At 41.3% G+C, this 21,940-nt stretch overlaps 1 protein-coding gene across 6 annotated transcripts in view; it reads right to left on the bottom strand.

The window, feature by feature from the left end:
• Positions 1–21,940, bottom strand: part of LOC137096242 (deleted in malignant brain tumors 1 protein-like) — a 97,532-nt gene that overhangs the window by 36,252 nt on the left and 39,340 nt on the right. For all 6 annotated transcript variants that reach the window (XR_010909372.1, XM_067465002.1, XM_067465001.1 and 3 more), the window contains 3 exons: positions 11,491–11,796; positions 8,369–8,671; positions 3,529–3,834 (listed from right to left, as the gene is read on the bottom strand). Coding sequence is in view for 5 of the 6 variants with exons in the window: in XM_067465002.1 (XP_067321103.1) it covers positions 3,529–3,834; positions 8,369–8,671; positions 11,491–11,796 (915 nt within the window). In the remaining variant the exon portion in view is untranslated. The remainder of the gene's footprint in view (positions 1–3,528; positions 3,835–8,368; positions 8,672–11,490; positions 11,797–21,940) is intronic.

Genomic DNA, 21,940 nt, shown 5'->3' with positions numbered 1-21,940 from the left:
GTCCGAGAAGCCCATGATAGGAGCAATGGACTGGTACTAAGGAGCACCTCTTGACAGGTCAGAGAGGGCCCCTTTGATGGATGTAAGCTGCTCCTAGAAATACACAGGCATGCCTTTTTGCATGTTGGAGGTTGGGACCTGATATTCTTATGATGCTAAGATGACGTAGGGATGATGATGATTGTATGAAGACGTATGTTCTTTGTTTGCTTGAAGCTGCCAGAGATAAAGCACCAAACGGCTTCACTAGAACTCAAGACCACAAAACTTTGTTTCTTGGATTTCCAGTCAATAACAGCACCACTAAACTTAAACAAAACTTTCTATCTGGACTGTTTCCAAAATCACTATCTATATAGCCTTCCAAAATTAATGAATCGTCTGGATTTAAAACTAAACAAAAATTTTGGGTTTCTTTCAAATATCTCAATAATCTCTTGAGTCCACTCCACGTTGCTGTGGTTGGATTACTTGATTACCTGCTCAAGAAATTAACGGTAAAAGCAGTATCAACTCAGATGTAATTATTAATATACAACAATTGTCCAATTACACTTTTGCATAATTCCCTTTGTTGAATTGGCTCAGCTTTTCCTACTTCGTTCTGAAACCCTAAAATCATTGGCAATTGGAACCCTTTACAATTTTCCATATACATGAACTTTAACATGAGCAAAAATCTTACCTTTTGACTTAAAACAAAAGCTTCTTGTTCAGTCTTCATGATATGTAACCCCAGGAAACGTTGTATTGGCCCAAGATCTTTTAACTGAAACTCTTGCTTTAACTCAGCAGCAAAATGATTTATCTCACTATCAGTCTCAGCAATGAAAACAAGATCATCAACATAAACTAAAAGAATTTGATAGTCACAATTAACATTCCTGGTTATATACACATGGGTCTGCCCTGCTTCTAACAAAACCCATTTTCAATAAATTTTCATTAAGAGAGTCATACCACACTAATCCAGCCTGTTTCATCCCTTAAAGAACCTTGTTTAATTTTAAAAACTCATTGATCTTTAGTCCTGGAGGTGCTTTAATGGATTTTATCATCCTTTAAAGGATGATAAAATCCTTTAAAACCCTTTAAAGGATTTTATCATCCTTTAAATCTGCATTGAGTTATTCAGTGTTAATATCAAAGTGGCTGGCCTTTAACTTTAAGCTTGCTACTATATTCAAAGCTATCATTAATGAATTAGAGTTAAGAGTGGGTGAGTACACTTCAGAGTAATCAATGTCCTTCCTCTGAGTAAAACTCCATGCCACTAAATGTGCTTTGTAGCGCACTTGGCCCTCAGAATTCACCTTCTGTTTATATACCCATTTGGTTTCTATTGGCCTTACACCCTCAGGTAACTTTGCAGGTTTATAAACATTCAACCTCTTCGTACTTGTCAATTCCTCTTCCATGGCTTGTAGCCACTTCTCCCTCTCCTCCCGAGGCATACTCTCAACCTCTTCATAGATCTGAGGCTCATTGGCAACCAAACACACCCTAACATGTTGAATTTTAAAACTGCCAGGTGCCTTCCTTATTCTGGTTGTTATTCTAAGACCTGTACTTTAGTTCCTTTGCCAGGAACTTAATGTTCTTTCTTTACTTCATCCTCATCTGATGACCTAGATCTTTTAAATCTCTTAAACAGGTCTACTTGTTTGTTGAGGAGAAGCTGGAGTTGCTCAGCAGCACTTTCCTGCTCTGAGACTTGTGTCTCCTCATGAGTTTCCTCACTGGAGATAGGAAGAAATACCTCATGGTTAGCATGGATCCTATCCCAACTCTGAGGACATGCAAAGTTGGCAGACATAGAAATTACTATAAACCTGTCCTTATCCAGAAATGTCCATGCCTTAGCTCCTTTAGCAAATCCAACAAATTCCTCGCTTCCCTTGCAGACAATTTCATGGTCCAGAAGGTAGAAGAGGCAACAGGGGGTTGGCTACTCTCGATCTCATCCTAACAAATGCAGTGGACCTCATTGATGCAGTTGAAGTGGTCAGATCCTTAAGGGCAAGTGATCATATGCTCCTGCAGTTTGAGGTAGAAAGGAAGGTCGAAACTAATACCAGTCAAACCCTCATTTTGGACTTTAGGAGAGCTGACTTCCCAAAAATGCAGGAAATACTGAGCAGCATTCTATGGACACAGATACTAAAAGACAAGGGAGTTACAGATGGATGGGAGTTTTTCAAGAGTGAAATACTCAAGACACGGATTTATCAAAAACAAGTCATGCCAGAATAATCTGATCTCTTTTTTCAATAGAGTTACAAGGTGGGTAGATGCGGGGAATGCCGTGGATGTAGCGTACCAGGATTTCAGGAAGGACTTCTTTGACAAGGTCCCCCATGACCTTCTGGCAAGGAAACTAGTCCAATGTGGGCTAGGCAAAACTACAGTGAGATGGATCTGTAATTGGTTAAGCGAACGAACCCCGAGGGTGCTCACCAATGCTTCCTCTTCATCCTGGAAAGAAGTGACGAGCGGAGTGACATCACCAGGGTTCCGTCCTGGGCCCGGTCCTGTTCAACATCTTTATTAATGACTTAGATGAATGGTTAGAAGGCATGATCATCAAGTTTGCAGACGACACCAAATTGGGAGGGATAGCCAATACTCCAGAGGACAGGAGCAGAATTCAAAACGATCTTGACAGATTAGAGTGATGGGCCAAAACTAACAAAATGAAGTTCAACAGTGACAAATTCAAGATACTCCACTTAGGCAGAAAAAATGAAATGCAAAGATACAGAATGGGGGACGGTGCCTGGCTCGAGAGCAGTACGTGTAAAAAAGATCTTGGGGTCATCGTGGACAACAAGTGAAACATGAGCCAATAATGTGCTGCGGCTGCAAAAAAAAAAAGCCAATGGGATTTTGGCCTGCATTGATAGGAGCATAGTGTCTAGATCTAGGGAAGTCATGCTACCCATGCTCTATTCCCCTTTGGTTAGACCACATCTGGAATATTGTGTCCAATTCTGGGCACCACAATTCAAGAGAGATATTGACAAGCTGGAATGTGTCCAGAGGAGGGCGACTAAAATGATCAAGGGTCTGGAGAACAAGCCCTATGAGGAGTGGCTTAGGGAACTGGGCATGTTTAGCCTGAAGAAGAGAAGGATGAGAGGAGATATGATAGCCATGTATAAATATGTGAGAGGAAGCCACAGGGTGGAGGAGGGAGCAAGCTTGTTTTCTGCTTCCCTGGAGACTAGGATGTGGAACAATGGCTTCAAACTACAAGAAAGGAGATTCCATCTGAACATTAGGAAGAACTTCCTGACTGTGAGAGCCATTCGGCAGTGGAACTCTCTGCCCTAGAGTGTGGTGGAAAGCTTCCTTGGAAGCTTTTAAGCAGAGGCTGGATGGCCATCTGTCAGGGGTGATTTGAATGCAATATTCCTGCTTCTTGGCAGGGGGTTGGACTGGATGGCCCATGAGGTCTCTTCCAACTCTTTGATTCTATGATTCTATGATTCTATGATTCTTCTTCTGCATCCTTTGCTAGAAACCTACCTGTGCACTCCACGCTGGCATCCTGGCTGTGGGTGCAGTGGTGTTCTCCCCATGGACTTCGGGGACACTCCCTCAGGGATGCCTCTTTCCCCATACAGTTCAGTCCCTCCAGCCAGATGGGACCAGATCCTTGGCCATGATGAGCTCCTCTGAATGCTTTGAGGGCATTGCCACAGCCCAGCTCTCTGCATACAACCTGAGCATCAGATTTGTCCCAAGTGGCATCACACACAGTTCCCCACTCTTGGTTGTGCACCAGCTCTATCCGCCCAGAGCAGCGATTTGTGCCATTCACCAGGCGGACCTCTAACAAGGGAAAATAAAATAACATTGGAATGCACCCATATAATTAGACACAACAGTACAAGGAATAAAGAGCAACAGTCTGATGCTAGAATATCTGATTCTTCATTGTTGTCTCTCCCAATAGGTTTAGCACATCTAGAGGGATAACACAGGCCATAAAAGAAGTGGAGAAATACTTCTGATCTGAGAGTCATAGTTCTACTTTTGAATATTTTACAATCTGAATTATGTGTTATGAATAACTTTCCCACACTGGAAAGAACATCCCATTTCTGACACCAATTTGTCATGAATAACTTTTCAATAACTTTAAAGCATAGGCTCTTTTTGTTGCAATTTCCAGTGTGAGAGGGTAGATCAGACAATTAAGACTCTCCCTTGTTCCCTCATCTTCTGCAATTCTTCACGATGTACCTTAAACACTTCATTTCTCTAAAGCAAAAAAAAAATCCTTTCCACCACTCCAATGTTTTGTTTCACTGAAAATAATTATATCCTACTCCTGGAACCCAAAGTGTTATTTTGTTCTCTCATACTGGAAAAGAATAATCCTGTTCGTGATGCCAAATAATGTTATGAATAACTTTCCCACACTGGAAAAGAATATCCCACTTCTGACACCAATTTGTCATCAATAACTTTAAAACATAGGTTCTTTTTATTGCAATTTCCAGTGTGAGAGAGTATATCAGATTACAGAAAAACATTTAGACATACAGACATACAGATTCTATGCAACTACATTGGATTTACAACAACTTGCAGCTACATTTGACTAACGAACAGACAAAGGGTAATTACATTTTCACTCAACATTCACACCACATGTGCATGCATCCATCACCATATATTCATATTACAACATCCTTTTCTCCCTCCTTGGAGAAGCACCTGTTAGGCCAGACCCTGCTTTCCTGCAGCCTGCCAATGCACAGTTCCAAAACTTCCATAACGGCAAAACTTCAAAACATTGAAATGCCAAAACTTCTTTCCCTAAGAACAATGCCAAGGACCGGATCTCTGTTTTCCATACAGCAGAACCTGACTCCCTGCACAAAATCCAAGACTCCAAAAGTGCACTTCTTCCTCTTCCCTTGAGAAAGAAGCCCCAAAGTGTACAGAATTAGGCTTTCCCATAGCATATTTGACAGTCTCCGAATACATCGTCTCTGTCCTTCCCATGGACCAGAGAGGCAGATGAACCAGACTCCTCAGGTCTTCCACAATTTGAGAATTGTTACATTGAGCCTGTTATAGGAATATTCTGCTGATGTAGTCCCAAAGTTGTAAATTAATGATTCTGGCTCCATTTCAGTTTCCTGGCCAGATGTTTACTCTTCTTGATTGATGTTGAGAAATACAAGGCTTGTTCTGACTTCCTTCTTAACACTGTAAACTTTTTTCTTATCACTGTCCAGTTCTTATCACAGTTTACTTTTCAGTTCTTATTAGCAGGTTTTAATTACAGTTCCAGCAAGCAGGTAGTTAGTCATTGCAGGCCTTAATATTTTACTGGTGCTTCCAAAATGATTAACTCCATCCATACACCTTTCCATTCTTCCATTCATTCCCACACATCATATTCACATTTATCAAATCTGCATATTAAATTTTAGTGACATAAGTGTGCATGGCCACTCACTAATGCACTCTTGTTTCAGGTCAAAAAAGGAAGATATGCATTTTCCACATGGTAATTGGGAGAAAAGCTTTATTCTCACTTCTTCATGAGCAGAATGAGGGATTCTGGTTCATCTATTAAACATGTGGTTGGGTCTCAACTCCAGCTTATTTTTCCATGCACAAATGAATATTTCTGCACAAAATTAGTAATTTCTGCACAGAAAATGCTGTTTTCTACTGAGGGAGATGTACTTTTAAAAAGGGATTTTCATGGATGCTCCCAATAACTGAAAATCCTATGTGCCTGCTTTTTCACAGGGTCTGTGTTTCAAAAATGCTGATGTGTAGAAAAAGAGCTGCCAAGGATGAATTCACCAGAGATGGACAGATAGTACTCCCTAATAATCCCTTAATTTCTCAGCCGCTTTAAGTACTGACTAGGCTTGGGTAACCACGGAAAAATTTGTTTCTAAACTCGCTTCGTTTCCAGGGGGCGCTAGCGTTTCTAAATTCTAAAGACTTCCAAAATTTGAGATTTCAAAGTTTCGTTATTTACAAAATTTCGTTATTAATTACTAATCAATTTGTTAATGGCGGACGCGATTGCGTAATACGCGGAAAAAAACCTCCAAACGGGAGAGGGAGAACTTCTGAAGCTTCCGTTCTCCCTCTGTTGTTGACTGTTGGTGATAAAACTAACAACTAACCAAAACCAAACTATATTATTATATTATATTATATTATAATAATATTATTATATTATGTTATTATTATTATTAAGAATGGATGGCTGTCTGTCAGGGGTGCTTTAATATCCAATTATATTAATATAATATAATATAATATAATATAATATAATATAATATAATATAATATAATAACATAATATAATAATATTATTATAATATAATATATAATAGGAAGGAAGGAAGAGGAAGGGAAGGGAAGGGAAGGGACAGTACATATAGCTCTCTCTCTTCCCTCAGGTTTCATCTAGCATCTCCTCTTTAATCCAATTTAAATCCTGGCCAAATAGGGTGCCAGGAGAAAGAGGGAGGGGAGAGGGGGGATGTGGGTTTTGCCAGCTGGAAGGAAGGAAGGAAAGAAGGAATCATAGAATCAAAGAGTTGGAAGAGACCTCCTGGGCCATCCAGTCCAACCCCATTCTGCCAAGAAGCAGGAATATTGCATTCAAATCACCCCTGACAGATGGCCATCCACCCCCTGTTTAAAGGAAGGAAGGAAGGAAGGAAGGAAGGAAGGAAGGAAGGAAGGGAGGGAGGGAGGGAGGAAGGAAGGAAGGAAGGAAGGAAGAGGAAGGGAAGGGAAGAGACACTACATATAGCTCAGGTTTCATCTAGCATCTCCTCTTTAATCCAATTTAAATCCTGGCCAAATAGGGTGCCAGGAGAAAGAGGAGGGAGAGGGGAGGGGGGATGTGGGTTTTGCCAGCTGGAAGGAAGGAAGGAAAGAAGGAATCATAGAATCTTCCCTTCCCTTCCCTTCCTCTTCCTTCCTTCTTTCCTTCTTTCCTTCCAGCTGGCAAAACCCACATCCCCCCTCCCCCCTCCCTCCTCTTTCTCCTGGCACCCTATTTGGCCAGGATTTAAATCGGATTAAAGAGGAGATGCCAGATGAAACCTGAGCTATATGTACTGTCTCTTCCCTTCCCTTCCTCTTCCTTCCTTCTTTCCTTCCTTCCTTCCAGCTGGCAAAACCCACATCCCCCCTCCCTCCTCTTTCTCCTGGCACCCTATTTGGCCAGGATTTAAATCGGATTAAAGAGGAGATGCTAGATGAAACCTGAGGGAAGAGAGAGCTATATGTACTGTCTCTTCCCTTCCTCTTCCTACCTTCCTATTATATATTATATTACTATATTATTATTATTATATTATAATTGTATATTATTATTATATTATATTAATATAATTGTACATTAAAGCATCCCTGACAGATGGCCATCCATTCTTAATAATAATAATTACTGATGTAGGTTCTACTACCGGATTCAAACTGCATCTTGAGCACCGAGTAAGCCTACCAGTAAAGGCTTGCAGATTCTCCAGCTGGAGTTCTTTGGGTCTGTAAAGCTGCTTTCCCCCGGAATTTCTTAAGTAACCTTTTAGGGCTGTTTCCCTCAGATGCTGTAAGGCTGAGAGGCTGTAAGCTCCCTGCCAGAGCTTTGAGACTGTTCTCCCCGAAATTCCCTGGAATTCTTAAGAAGTGAAACTTTTCTGCGGGTGAAGCTACTCCACGTCCTATAGCTTGGTTTCCTTCCGTAAGATTAACTAAAAATGGCTCCCTCTCCTCCCATGACCCTGGGAGAAGGGGCGGATCCAAACTTAACAATGATAGACAGGTGGCTTGCCCCATGACTGCAAACCAAGGGAAGTCACCTTTTGCAAAATCCCTGAAGCCTTGGAATGCATGCAAACATTTTATAGAAAGAAAATAAAGTTGGAGCTCCTGGTACAGATGTACCAGCACAATCACATTCGAACTATCTTTTGCTCAACACTCCAAATGTACACAGTCCACCTGTTACATTTATTTTCCCTATTTACTCTTTCAGATCATATAAGCCCGTATACTTTATCCTACACACACTTGCACAACCCTCTTGAAATTCTTACAATCCAGTCTCATCCTTCCCATTTCTTTGTGGACACTTCACTCCTGTCCCCCTCTCTGTTTGTTTCTAAAACATTTTTGAGGCCAATGGAGCCTAGAGAAGTCACATGGATGGAAAGCTATCTGGTCAGTGGGGAACTTTCCTATACAGTGCCTGAAAACAGTGCCCAATAAAGGAAAATTAAAAAGGAAAAGTTTCAAATTCACAGGACACTCTGTTGCTACAGCAGTAAATGTGTGTAACTTTTCCTGGTCACAGGGTACCCTGGATCATTACCTGAGCAAATCACACCAGCAGATCCTCCAGAATTACAGGGTCCCCAATCCCTTAAGTCACAGAGCGTAAAATAATCCCTTCCCTCCTTACAATAATTGAGGTTTATCTTGATGGGATTATATTTCCTTCCAAAGTGGGATCCTCTTAGGGCTGATAAGGCTTGTCCACAGTTCAGTGTCTTACAAAACATTTCAGCAGTCTCCAGATCCCAGTTATCATCACAAATGGCTTTCCACTGCTGCTGCAGGAACATTTCCACTCTCCCAGAACAGAGACTCGAACCATTGACCAATCTAAACTGACCTGGAATGATGAAAAAGAACACGTCATTTTCCAACTTCTCCTTAGGAGAAGACTTTTCACATTGAGTCTGCCCCAAGTGTTTGAGTGGTCATTTCAATGACTAGAGAAGAGCTCTGCATTTAGCCCCAGCCACAGCCAAATCGACTGCCATAGTCACAGCGACTGGATTGACCTTGAAGGAGCTGGGGGAGGTGACAGCCAACAGGGAGCTCTGGCGTGGGCTGGTCCATGAGGTCATGAAGAGTCGGAAACGACTAAACGAATGAACAACAAACAGCCAAATCAGATGAAAACCGGAATGTCTGTGTCTTCCAAGAGCCACCATTTTTCCTCCGCATAGTTGTTGCTGCCCCAGAGAATGCAAACACAGAGGGAGACACAGTTTCTATTTCCAGAATAGCCAAAGTTAGAGCAAGGGAAGGGGTCTGGTTTTCCACTTGAGAACAGAGAGATATAGAGATACATTCCTGGGGATAAAAAGTCCAACCACATTTCTAATGAAGTGAAACCTGGAATAGTTTAGACAAAGGTTGCATTGAATAAGATGGGGGGGGGGCATGAAATCTAGGTGAAGGGGCTCAATTTACATAGTAGTTTTCACACATTTTCTACTTTGATTACATGTTAATTTTTTGTATCTAACATAGGCATGCACAAACAATCTATCAAATTTTATTTTGAACAGAGTAATATTTTGCATACAACCAATCGAGAAATTCATATGTTAATAGATAGAGATTTTAGACTATAAATATCAGGTTGAATTTGTAAACAGGTACTAACTGGCTTCAGAGAATTTGACCACCCAGTTCCTCTTTTTTCCTGAAAGTTTTATAAAAGCTGTTGAGTTTTCTATGCACCATGAAAGTCGCCCCAAGTCCCCCTCTGGGGGTGAGAAGAACAGGGTACAAATGTTCGAAATAAAATAAAATTTTCTGTGGCAAGATAGGCGTTCCCAAAATAGTGATGTGGCGGCAAAAAAAGCCAATGGGATTTTGGCCTGCATCAATAGGAGCATAGTATCTAGATCCAGGGAAGTCATGCTCCCCATGCTCTATTCTGCCTTGCTTAGACCTCACCTGGAATATTGTGTCCAATTCTGGGCACCACAATTCAAGAGTATTTATGCTTGTTTTACTTTGCTATGGGATCCTGAAGGCTGTAGTTTCACAAGTTCTTTATTTTTCTCTGCCAAAGAATGCTGCCATTACCAAACTACAAATCCCAGGATTGAATAGCATTGGGCCATGGCAATTAAAGTGGTGTCAGATTGCATTTATTCTGCAGTGTAAATGCAGGGAAGGAAAAGAGGGGGAGGGAACAGACAGTAAAGAAGGGGAAAGCAGGGAAAGATAGACAAAAAGAAAAGGGAATGGGGGAGAGATAGACACGAAGGAAAGAGAATGGGAAACATCCACACATGCAGGAAAAAGAGTGGAAGGGGAATGGGGATAAAGATAGATAGGACCTCTTCGAGGAGAACATGGGGCATTGTTCACAGGGGGAAAATGAAGAAAAGGCAGAACTGCTTAATGCCTTCTTCGGCTCGGTCTTCTCACAAAAAGAAAGTCATCTTCAACCTCAGCAAGATGGAGTGGATAAGAGATTAGAGGACATCCAACCCCAAATTGGGAAACAAGCCGTACAGGAATACCTGGCCGCTCTAAATGAATTCAAGTCCCCAGGGGCAGATGAACTACACCCAAGAGTACTGAAGGAACTAGCGGAAGTTAGTTCCAGATCCAGGGAAGTCATGCTCCCCATGCTCTTTTCCACCTTGGTTAGACCTCACCTGGAATATTGTGTCCAATTCTGGGCACCACAATTGAAGAGTGATATTGACAAGCTGGAATGTGTCCAGAGGAGGGCGACTAAAAGGATCAAGGGTCTGGAGAACAAGCCCTATGAGGAGCGGTTTAAAGAGCTGGGCATGTTTAGCCTGAAGAAGAGAAGGCTGAGAGGAGATATGATAGCCATGTATAAATATGTGAGAGGAAGCCACAGGGAGGAGGGAGCAAGCTTGTTTTCTGCTTCCCTGGAGACTAGGACGCAATGGAGCAATGGCTTCAAACTACAAGAGAGGAGATTGCACCTGAACATGAGGAAGAACTTCCTGACTGTGAGAGCCGTTCAGCAGTGGAACTCTCTGTCCAGGACTGTGGTGGAGGCTTTTAAACAGAGGCTGGATGGCCATCTGTCAAGGTTGCTTTGAATGCAATATTCCTGCTTCTTGGCAGGGGGTAGGACTGGATGGTCCATGAGGTCTCTTCCCACTCTATGATTCTATGATTCTAAGAAGGAAACAGAATGGGCACAGAGAAATGGAGGAGAAGATTCAGACATGAAAAAAAGGAATGGAGGTGAGTGATACAGACATGATGAAAAGGAAAAGGTGGAGAGGGGCTCATTCATAACTAGGAATCATAGACAAGTTAGATATTAGTAACTGGGGGACTGCCTGTACTTTACTTTTTGATTATTTCCTTCTATGATTGGTTTTCTTGGAGAGAAAGTATTCAACCTACTAACTATAAAACCTGGTGCTCAGCATTTTGTTTTGGCCCCACCTCTTCTTCTACCTGTTATTATTATTATTATTATTATTATTATTATTATTATCTTTATTTGTACCCCGCTAGCACCTCCCGAAGGACTCGATGCGGCTTACAAAGGCAAGGCCTCAAAACACAACATAACAATACATAGCTTAAAGCAATTCAAAACAATTAAAGCAGATTTTAAAAACAACAAAGCAGTAAAAACAGTACACCAAGACACAATAAAACTGGGGCCGGGCCAGAGTAATTCTAGAGACTCACCTGAGCACTGTACACTCACATCCTGGCTGTGGTTGCAGCTGTGCTTTCCCCAAGGGCTTTTGGGACAGGCAGCCAGAGATGTTTCTTCTCCCGTACAGTTCACATTCTCCAGCCAAATCAGACCAGACCCTTGGCCATAGCGAACTCCCCCAAATGCTGTTGAGACATCTCCACAATTCAGTTCCCGGCACACAACTTGAGCATCACGGGCATCCCAGCCACTGTCACACACAGTCCCCCACTGCTGGTTGTGTAACACCTCAAGATACCCGGAGCAGCGATCGGGGCCATTTACTAGGCGGAGCTCTGATGGGGAAAATGAGTTAATTGTGCAATAAGTCATACAATTCATCATAGTATTTTCATGGTTAAAGACATTGAAAGTTTCCAAATAGAGTTTGATGTTTAATGTTTTGTCTTATGTCTGTTATGACAGGCTGTGTTTTTTCTTTAATTTTAGTTGTTAAGTCACAATCAGTTTTTATATATTGGGTTGTTTAAATTTTGTTAGTGTGGATGTATTGTTGTTGTATTCGGGCATTGAATGTTTGCCTTTTATCTTTGGAATCCGCCCTGAGTCCCCCCGTGGAGATAGAGCGGAATATAAATAAAGTTATTATTATTATTATTATTATTATTATTATTATTATTATTATTCTGACACAAAAACACAGTATGTCACAGCAAATGAGATCTATATGCTGGATTTTGCATTTAAAAAATCACAAGTCGAACACTTCCCAAGCGTCTAGGACTGTGTGATGTATTTTTGAATGATGCATGCAGGTCCAAGTAAGGTGGCCTTTTGTAGTTGACAGATCGCAATTTTGTCAATGTTTATTGTTTCCAAAGGCCGGCTGCAATATTTTGACACGGCACCCAGTGCGCCAATGACCACTGGGACCACCTGTACTGGTTTATGCCAGAGCCTTTGCAGTACAATTTTGACATCCTGATAACAGCTGAGTTTTTTTCTGTTGTTTTTCCTCAATGCGACTGTCACTTGGTATGGCAATATCAATAATCCAAACTTTTTTCTTTTCCACAATCGTGATGTCTAGTGTATTGCGTTCCAAAACTTTGTCAGTCTGGATTCGAAAGCCCCACAGTATTTTTACATGTTCATTTTCCATGACCGTTGCGGGTTCATGATCCCACCAATTCTTTACTGCTGGCAGGTGATCCTTGTGACATAAGTTCCAGTGAATCATTTGGGCCACAGAGTTGTGCCTCTGTGTAAAGAAGCGCTAATCCAGGAAGCGCTAATCCCACTAGATGCCACCAAAAATGTAAAGAAACGTATCAATGCCACCAATAAAATGTAAAGACGTGGTGTTAATCCCACCAAATGGGATCACCAAAAATGTAAGGAAGTTCTGAAGACTGCTATTAAATTAAACTGCCACCAATATGTTTAGAGACGCTGGTCTTAAAGTCTCTGTTTATCCCTATTTGCGTTGTGAGGTAACTTTGGTAGAGTGGAATGCACCAAACGTAAAATCAATGGAGGAGGCAGGTTTAAAAATACAAAGAGAACAAGTTTATTGTTAAACAAAGCGTAATTGTTGCAATATTGAGATGTAGAGCTTGGCATATGCTTGGTGGTTACAATATGGCTTGGTCGAGATACATTCAGGCTTTAGATGTTACAATCTTATAAACTCCTTCTTCAGTGAAGTACTTTATTATTTCAGTGTTCCTTGTTTGTCCTATACCGGATCAAACCACTGATCTCCAGTCTTACACTACTGGCGATCCTAAAACCCCCTCTGTTAGATTCTTTTCCCTCAAAGCAATCTAACTAGGTTTCCCTTCAGCTCCCTTGCTGAAGAAATATTCACAAACACTAAAACTGACTGAATCTATACTGCTTCACACCACAGAGCCCTAACTGTCTCTGCTCCTCTTCTCAGGGTCTCATCCTCCTGACTAAACTACTTTCCCAGAGTCCTTTCTTGACTCTGCCAGAGTCCTATTTGACTCTGCTCCTCTTCTCAGGGTCTCTTCCTCCTGACTGAAAATTAACTGACACTTTCAAACCTTTTTCTCCTTAAGCTCCACCCACCTCCTCTGCTGCCTTGTCACCATGGCAACCTATCCCTCACAGCTAGGCCATGGCAACAAATGTAAACCACAAATACAGTTTAAACACAGTATAATAAACACTTTATAATAAACATATCTCTACACCTTCCCCCCCAGAAAAATTATTTTTGGACCATTCTCAATCCTAGAATGGCAAAAATAATCCTACATATTATTCAACAATAAATACATATACACCAATTCTGAAAGGGAAACATATTATGGTTAAGTACATTTCAATTACACATACATACAAACCTTTAACCTATGGAATCCTAGATAAGGCGTCCGCAACTATATTTCGTTTACCTGAAACATTTGAAATTAAATATAAAATCCTGTAAACATAAACTCCATCTTAACAATTTGTTATCTATACCTTTCACATTATCTAACCATTTTCATTTGTTGACATATTACATTCATCAGAATGCCAATTTTTACTTAAAACTTCCACAACCTCTCTACGCTGTGGTTGGGACAATTCCATGTTCATATCTACCCGATCTAAATTTTTGTACTGTTCACGATCACCCTCCCAAAAAGAAAAGGGACCGGATTCCTCTTCCGAAACAACAAAACATACATTCGCAGACCTTTCAACATAAGGCTTTAACATGTTTACATGGACTCTTCTTTCTACATTGGAATGTTCATCAAAAATATCATAGTTTATGTGGTTGTGCTTTCTGATGATCTTCCAGGGTCCAGACCAATCCAATTGAAGTTTGTTGGTTTTGTTGGGAGATAAAAATAAAACTTCATCTCCGATGTTGAAGATCTTTGGTTTAGCAGTAGAATCATAATAGTCTTTTTGTCTCTGCTGAGCCGCAAGTAAATGTTCTTCAGCAATGTCTCTAGCTAGCTTCATTGTTGCTTGAAGATCCTTTAAATACTCCGACACTGGAACTGGATCTGTCGCCGGACTTTCTTCCCAATATTCTCTTATCAGATCCAATGGACCACGAGCTTTCCTTCCATATAGTAATTCAAATGGACTGTAGCCAGTACTGTCATGAGGGACGGTCCTGTAGGCGAATAACAGTTGTTGCAATTTGACGTCCCAGTCGTATGGCTTCTCTTGACTGTAAGACTTTATCATTTTGACTAAAGTCTTGTTCATATTTTCAACTAGTCCATTTGTCTGTGGATGATAAGCTGTTGAAGTCAGGTGTCTAATACCACATAACTCAAGCAATTTCGACATAAGTCTGGAAGTAAACTGGGTTCCCAAATCCGAAACCAATTCTCTAGGATAACCAGTTCTTCCCCAAATGGATAGCAGGGCATTTGCAATTGTTGTTGTCTCGATGTTAGTCAGAGCTACAGCCTCTGGATACCTTGTGGCATAGTCAATCATGGTTAAAATGTATCGGTAACCACGTCTGCTTGGCTTACAGAGAGGACCTACTATGTCAATGCCTACTCTGTAAAATGGTTCTCCAATTATTGGCATAGGGATCATAGGAGCTTTAACTTTATCCCTTCCAGTACTCAATCTCTGGCAGATGTCACAAGACTGGCAAAACTCTTTGATCTTCTGGAACATGCCAGGCCAATAAAAGTTCTTAGTAATTCTCTTCGTGGTTTTCCTCACACCCAAATGTCCACCTTGAGGGTTTTCGTGTGCCACCCTCATCAGCTGTTCTCTAAAACTTTGAGGCACTACAATTTGACTCCATGTCACTGATCCTTCTGTCGAGTTCACACTTCTGGTTTCTCTATATAGGACACCATTCTTTAACACAAACTCGGAGGGCTGTTCTTTTGCCGATACTGTGGGATTTTGAGCTAAAGCGAATAGAGGTTTAAGAGAAACATCGGCTCCTTGTTCCTGCCGAATCTCTTCAACTCCTCCCATCCTCTTAACCAGCTCAGCAACTGTAGCACTGGATTCCGGACTCTCATCCCCATCTTGTTGTATGGCAAAACACATGGCTTTTTGTTCAGGGCTTTCGTTGTTACATTCTTTCTCCTCACACGCCATCCTCCAGCTTTCAATCTTCTTGGCCAAATCATTTCCAATTAAACATTTGTATGGTATGTCAGGACTGACTGCAAAATCCCACATACCCTTCCATCCTTCATATTCTATTGGCAAAGTCACTACTGCTGTTGGTATCGCAGGTCCTAAACCTTTTAATCCTATTTCAGAGGTTGGCTGCTGAAACTTCTGAGGTATTATTTCAGGGTGCACTATACACACTTCGGAGCCTGTATCTCTAAGTCCTTTCCTGTCTTTGTTATCAATAGAAATGGTTTCTAAGTAATCCTTAGATGGGCTGCCTGACAAGATGAACAAACATTGTTTCTCTTGAGGCTCTGAGCCTGAACTCTCCTTTGAAACAGTATCTGGTTCTGTCTTTGGTGTGTCTTTCATTTTATTCACAAAGAGGGTTGTTTTCTCTTTCCTTAACAGGGGACATTGATATTTTATATGATCCAATGCTCCACATTGAAAGCACCGTCTTTTTACCTCAGGAGCAGTTTGTCTTGTTACACTCTGCCTCCTATAGATGGTGTTTTCTAAGTCAGAACCCTTTTCTTGCTGTGGGCGCGTTTGTTGTGGATAAAATGGCTGCCTGTTTGTTCTTTTGTCACTTGGCAGATCTTCCCTTTTGAATCCTTCTTTCAGGGTTGTTATTTGATCTACCATAACCGCTGCCTCTACAATAGTGGATGGCTTGCGATCCTGAATCACCCAGCGAATATCATAAGGCACCAATTGAAAAAATTGTTCCAGCTTTAAAAGTTCTCTCAGCTGTTGATAATCTTCCACCTCAGACGTCCTTATCCAACTATCGAACAGTTGAGACAATCTAGAGGCCACCTGAGCAAAACTTTGTGTTTTATCTTTCTTTAAGGTTCTGAACTTAAATCTGTAATATTCAGGAGTCAATCTAAACTCTTGTTGAATCTGTTTCTTAAACAGATCATAGTCTCCATAAGACTCCTCAGGCATCTGTCCATAAATCTGCAAAAGTTTCCCACTTATCTGAGGCCTAAGGTATGTCATCCATTTTTCCTTAGCCACCCCAAAATCTCGACAACATCTCTCAAAAGATATTAGGAATTTCTCTGGACAATCGTCCTTGGTAAATTTTGGGAATTTCTTTGTCAAATCTGGGGTATCCACTCCAGATCTCCCTTCCTGGATATCACTGGATGTTTGAGACAAAGCTAATCTTTGCTTCTGCAGCTCAAACTCCATTCTCTTCAATTCTAACTCCTGTTCAAATTCTCTCACTCTTTGTCTTTCTTCAAATTCTCTTTGTTTCGCCTCTCTCTCCAATTCTCTCTCTCTTTGTCTTTCCTCCATCTCCAAACGTTTCATCTCTAGTTTGTACTTAAAAGCCATTTCTGACATAGGCACTGACTCTGTCTCTGTCTCAGAGCTCGAACTTTCTTCTTGGTCTCCCTCTCTTTCCTCAGCCAGCTTTCTTTGCCGCCTGGTAGCCATGTTTTCAACAACTTTTACCTCACAACTTATTCCTAAATTAAACTTAAGGCACTCGATCAGTTGTTACACGAATCCCGTCGTCTCTTTACACTCTGTTTGTAGTCTGTCTGTGTGATTTTCTTGCAACAGGTTAGGATATGATCCATGGTTTCATCAGCTTCCTTGCACAGTCTGCATTTTGGGTCATCAGCTGATTTTTCAGTCCTGGCCTTAATGGCATTTATTCTGGGCTGCAAGAATCAGGCCTTCTTCAGGGTTCCATTCGTGAGCCATAACTAGGTCTTATCAACTTTTCCTTCAATTTTGTCAAGGAACTGCCCATGCAATGCTTTGTTGTGCCAGCTATCAGCTCTGGTTTGTAGTGCAGTTTTCTTGTACTGGTTCTTTGTCTGCTGTGCTTTGAGAAGTTTCCAATTATTGACTTCAATTAAAGCAGGTTCTTGGCTTTCCTTGACATATTCTGCCAGGGCATGTTTTTCTTCTTCGGCTGCTTGTTTTACTTGTAAAAGTCTTCTGCCCCCTGACTTTCTAGGCAGATATAGCCGGTCAACATCACTGCAAGGATGTAGTGAATTATGAATGGTCATGAGTTTTCTAATTTTTCTGTCCAAATTGTCCATTTCTGCCTGCGTCCAGTTTATGATGCCAGCAGTATATCTTATGACAGGTGTGGCCCAGGTGTTGATGGCCTTGATGGTATTGCCTCCGTTGAGCTTGCTTTTGAGAATTTTTCTGACTCTTTGAATGTATTCTTTGCTGACCACAGTTTTCACATGTTCATGCTTGATGTTGTCCAGCTGTAGTATGCCCAGATATTGATAGGCCTCTGACTGGTGACACTTTATCGCTTGGCCATTGGGCCATCCAGTCCAACCCCATTCTGCCAAGAAGCAGGAATATTGCATTCAAATCACCCCTGACAGATGACCATCCAGCTTCTGTTTAAAAACTTCCAAAGAAGGAGCCTCCACCACACTCCGGGGCAGAGAGTTCCACTGCTGAACGGCTCTCACAGTCAGGAAGTTCTTCCTCATGTTCAGATGGAATCTCCTCTCCTGTAGTTTGAAGCTATTGTTCTGCGTCCTAGTCTCCAAGGAAGCAGAAAACAAGCTTGCTCCCTCCTCCTCCCTGTGGCTTCCTCTCACATATTTATACATGGCTATCATATCTCCTCTCAACCTTTATAAATAATTATAAATAATTCATTTGATAAAAATAATTCATATTGCTGCTACACTTTGGCTAACTCTTGTTCTTTTTCCTATCCACTTTCAGCTTCTCTTATTACAAACATAAGAAGAATTCAAAAAGTTTTTGAAGACTACTATAGAAAACTCTCCAAAAACGCACCAATAGGTATTTAAAAATAGATCAATACCTACCTGATATGAAGGTCACCAAGCTTTCAGAAGGTATGAAATCAGACTTAGATAGACAAATCACACAGGAAGAATTGAACACAGCTATAGATAAAGCCAAATTAAATAAAGCCCCAGGTCCAGATGGTTTCTCTGCTTTGTTTTATAACAGAGGTCCCCAAACTACGACCCGCGGGCCACTTCCGGCCCGCCAAGGGCACTTATCCGGCCCACGGAGGAGGAGCGCCCCCCCACACACACACACAGTGCCCCTCCCTTGGCTGGCTCATGCTATCAGTCAGGCCCGATGGGCAGCGTGAGCCAGCCAAGGGCAGCTGCTCTGCGTGGCCTACTTAGGCATAAAGCACCTCGCGAGGTGCTTTATGCGCGAGTAGACCGCGTAGGGCTGCTCCTCCCTTGGCAGGTTCACGCTATCCATCAGGCCCAATGGGCAGTGTGAGCCAGCCAAGGGAGGCTGCCCCGGCGCTCCATGCAGTCATGCCGGCCACATGACCTTGGAGGCGTCTACGGACAACGCCGGCTCTTCAACTTAGAAATGCAGATGAGCACCACACCCCAGAGTCAGACACGACTGGACTTCATGTCAGAGGAAAACCTTTAACTAGGAAAATTGTGGAAGATCCAGGGTGGGAGAAAGAACTCTTGTCTGTTGGAGGTAGGTATGAATGTTTCAATTGGCCACCTTGATTACCATTTCATAGCCTGACAGTTTTTAGGGAGAATCCTTTGTTGGTAGGTGATTAGCTGGCCCTGATAGTTTCTTGTCTGGAGTTCCCCTGTGTTTGAGTGTTGTTCTTTATTTACAGTTATAATTTTAGAGTTTTTTTAATACTGGTAGCCAGATTTTGTTCAGACTAGAAATAGGAAGATTTCCCATTCTCTGCTCCTGGAATTACTGCCTAAAGAGGGCTAGAAAGAACCCCCTCCCTCTAAGGGCCCTTCCACACAGCAAAATAAGATATGTACAATGTTCATAAGAATTTTTAATTGATTTTTTTTAAAAAAAATATAGTCCAGCCCTCTAATGGTCTGAGGGACAGTGAACTGGCCCCCAGTTTTAAAAGTTTGAGGATTCCTGTTTTATAAGGTGTATAAAGAAGAATTAGATCAGTTATTGCTTTCTATGATGAACCAAGTGCTCAAAAAAGGAGAGATGCCAGAATCCTGGGAGGAGGCTATGATAGTTCTTTTACCTAAACAAGACAGAAAAGTCGAGCAAGTGAAGAATTATAGACCAATTTCATTGGTCAATAATAATTATAAGTTATTAGCGGAAATTTAAGCTCACAGGTTGAAACAAATCTTAACCAAAATAATACATGGGGATCAAGCAGGCTTCCTCCCAGGTAGACATATGAGCCAAAATGTGAGAATGGTAATAGATATATTAGAGTATGCCAAACAAGACCCAAGTTTCTTGTATACTCTATAAGAAAATTTTAAAAAATTGGAAAAGGTCAAAAGCAACACTTTGTAATTTGCCCAGAAACTTATTGGAAACCAGTGGGGTGACGGTAGAGCAGGTGTTATTTGCTCACTTCTGGATGTTCCTGTAACTAATCCGGCTGTCATGTTTTGAACTAATTGGAATTCGAAGTAGCCCAGTATAAAGCGCATTGAAGAAGTCCAACCTTGTGTTACCAGCACATATGCAGTTACCAATCCCAGGTTAAGATTCAGTTTCAATTTGTTTTTCTTAATCCAGCCCATGACCTCATCCTAGGAGTTTCATGTAAATGTTAAAAAGCATTGGAGAAAGAATGGTCCTTATGGGATGCTATATAACAGCTATCCCCAAGCACCCCAGTCTGGAACCTTCCTCAGAGGTGTGATTGTAACCAATGCAAAACAGTGTTTTTGATTCTTCTATCTCCCAGGTGTTTCAGTAGGATATCATGGTCAATATCAAATGCCATTCAGAGATCTAGAAGGACCAACAGGGACAAACATATCTTCCATCTTTGAAAAAGAGGTTGATTTGAAAAATCAACTTAGAATTTTTTCCAGCTGTTTGATATGGTCTGAAGTTTATACTTTGAAGTCATCCTATTGCTTATTCCATATGGAAGGAATCTTGGGATCCCAGATTTATTGGCATATTCAGTTCCAGCCCAGCTTACCTGTCCAAACGTATCTTCCTCCTATGGACCACCTCAAATATTAAGATCGTCTGGGGAGGTCCTGCTCTCTGTCCCACCTTCCTCGCAAGCACAACTGGTGGAGATGACAGACAGGGCCTTCTCAGTGGTGGCCTCTCAGATATGGAACTCCCTCCATAGTGATGTTAAATCAGCCCCCTCCCTCCTAGCCTTCAGAAGAAGAGTAAAAACTTGACGTAGGAATCAGACTTTTGGAGAATAGTGCAATGCAATAACAGATTTGGAATATGTGTAATTACTATGGAATGGCTTGAACTACGGATGGAATGATTTTAATATGGAATATAATGTTTTAAATTCTTAATATGTATTAATTTAATTTTAATTTTAATGTTAATCTTAATATTATTGGAATTGTGTGTGTTTTAAGGCATTGAATGATTGCCTCTATGTAAATTGCCTTGAGTCCCCTTCGGGGTAGAGAAAGGTGGAGTATAAATGGAGTGATACAAAACAAAAGACTTGCCTGGACTAAAGTAGACACGACAGCAATAGCAAATAGCCTCAAAACAGACCATATTGCAAACTGGGCCTCAATAGTTCAATCGCACTCAGCAGATTGGCAGGCAGTCTCTAATGCATTTACAAACATCTGTGGTAGTCTAAAGGAACATCTTGTCACAAAATCCTCTCCTAAAGGTCCTTATTTGAGCAGAGCGCCCTGGTTCGACAAAGAATGCCAACTTCATAGAACAAAGCTGAGGTCGGCAATGAGACGTGCGCAGGGACAACATCTTGTACATCCCCAAGTCGAAATGTTAACCCTGAGACGAGAATATAAGAAACTTATAAAAACAAAAAAGAAAAATCATACAATATCGATCTGGACAGGGCTTGAGTGCTCAGCTAAGAGTCATAATTCGGCTATCTTTTGGCACACAGTAGCCGGAATTTTGAAGGAAAGGAAATTTACACTTGATATACCTATTCCTGCAGAAAACTGGGAAAATTACTACTCACAGTTGTTTGCTCCCACAGAACTTACAGAGACACAGACACCAGGTAATGATTTATCAATAAAAGCCCTTCCCCTCTGGCCATCAGTAACAGAAGGTGAGATCAGAGGTATTATAAACAACCCGAAGACCAATAAAGCCCCAGGAGAAGATTACTTACCAGCTGAGCTATTTAAAACACATCTAGACTGGTGGGCCCCCCTGTTAGCAGGCTTATTTACACACATAAATAACATCTGTCAGGTTCCAGTTGGATGGAAGATGGCAATAGTTGTCCCTGTTTACAAAAAAGGGAACAAAAAAGACCCTGGTTCCTACAGGCCAATTAGCCTAATTGATATTGTGGCCAAGATATATGCCAGATATCTCCTGAACAGAGTTGAATGTTGGGTAAAAGAAAAACATATCCTC

This window comes from Anolis sagrei, chromosome 2, assembly GCF_037176765.1.
Source record: "Anolis sagrei isolate rAnoSag1 chromosome 2, rAnoSag1.mat, whole genome shotgun sequence".
NCBI lineage: Eukaryota > Metazoa > Chordata > Lepidosauria > Squamata > Dactyloidae > Anolis > Anolis sagrei.
This window is presented reverse-complemented; position numbering and strand designations above follow the sequence as displayed.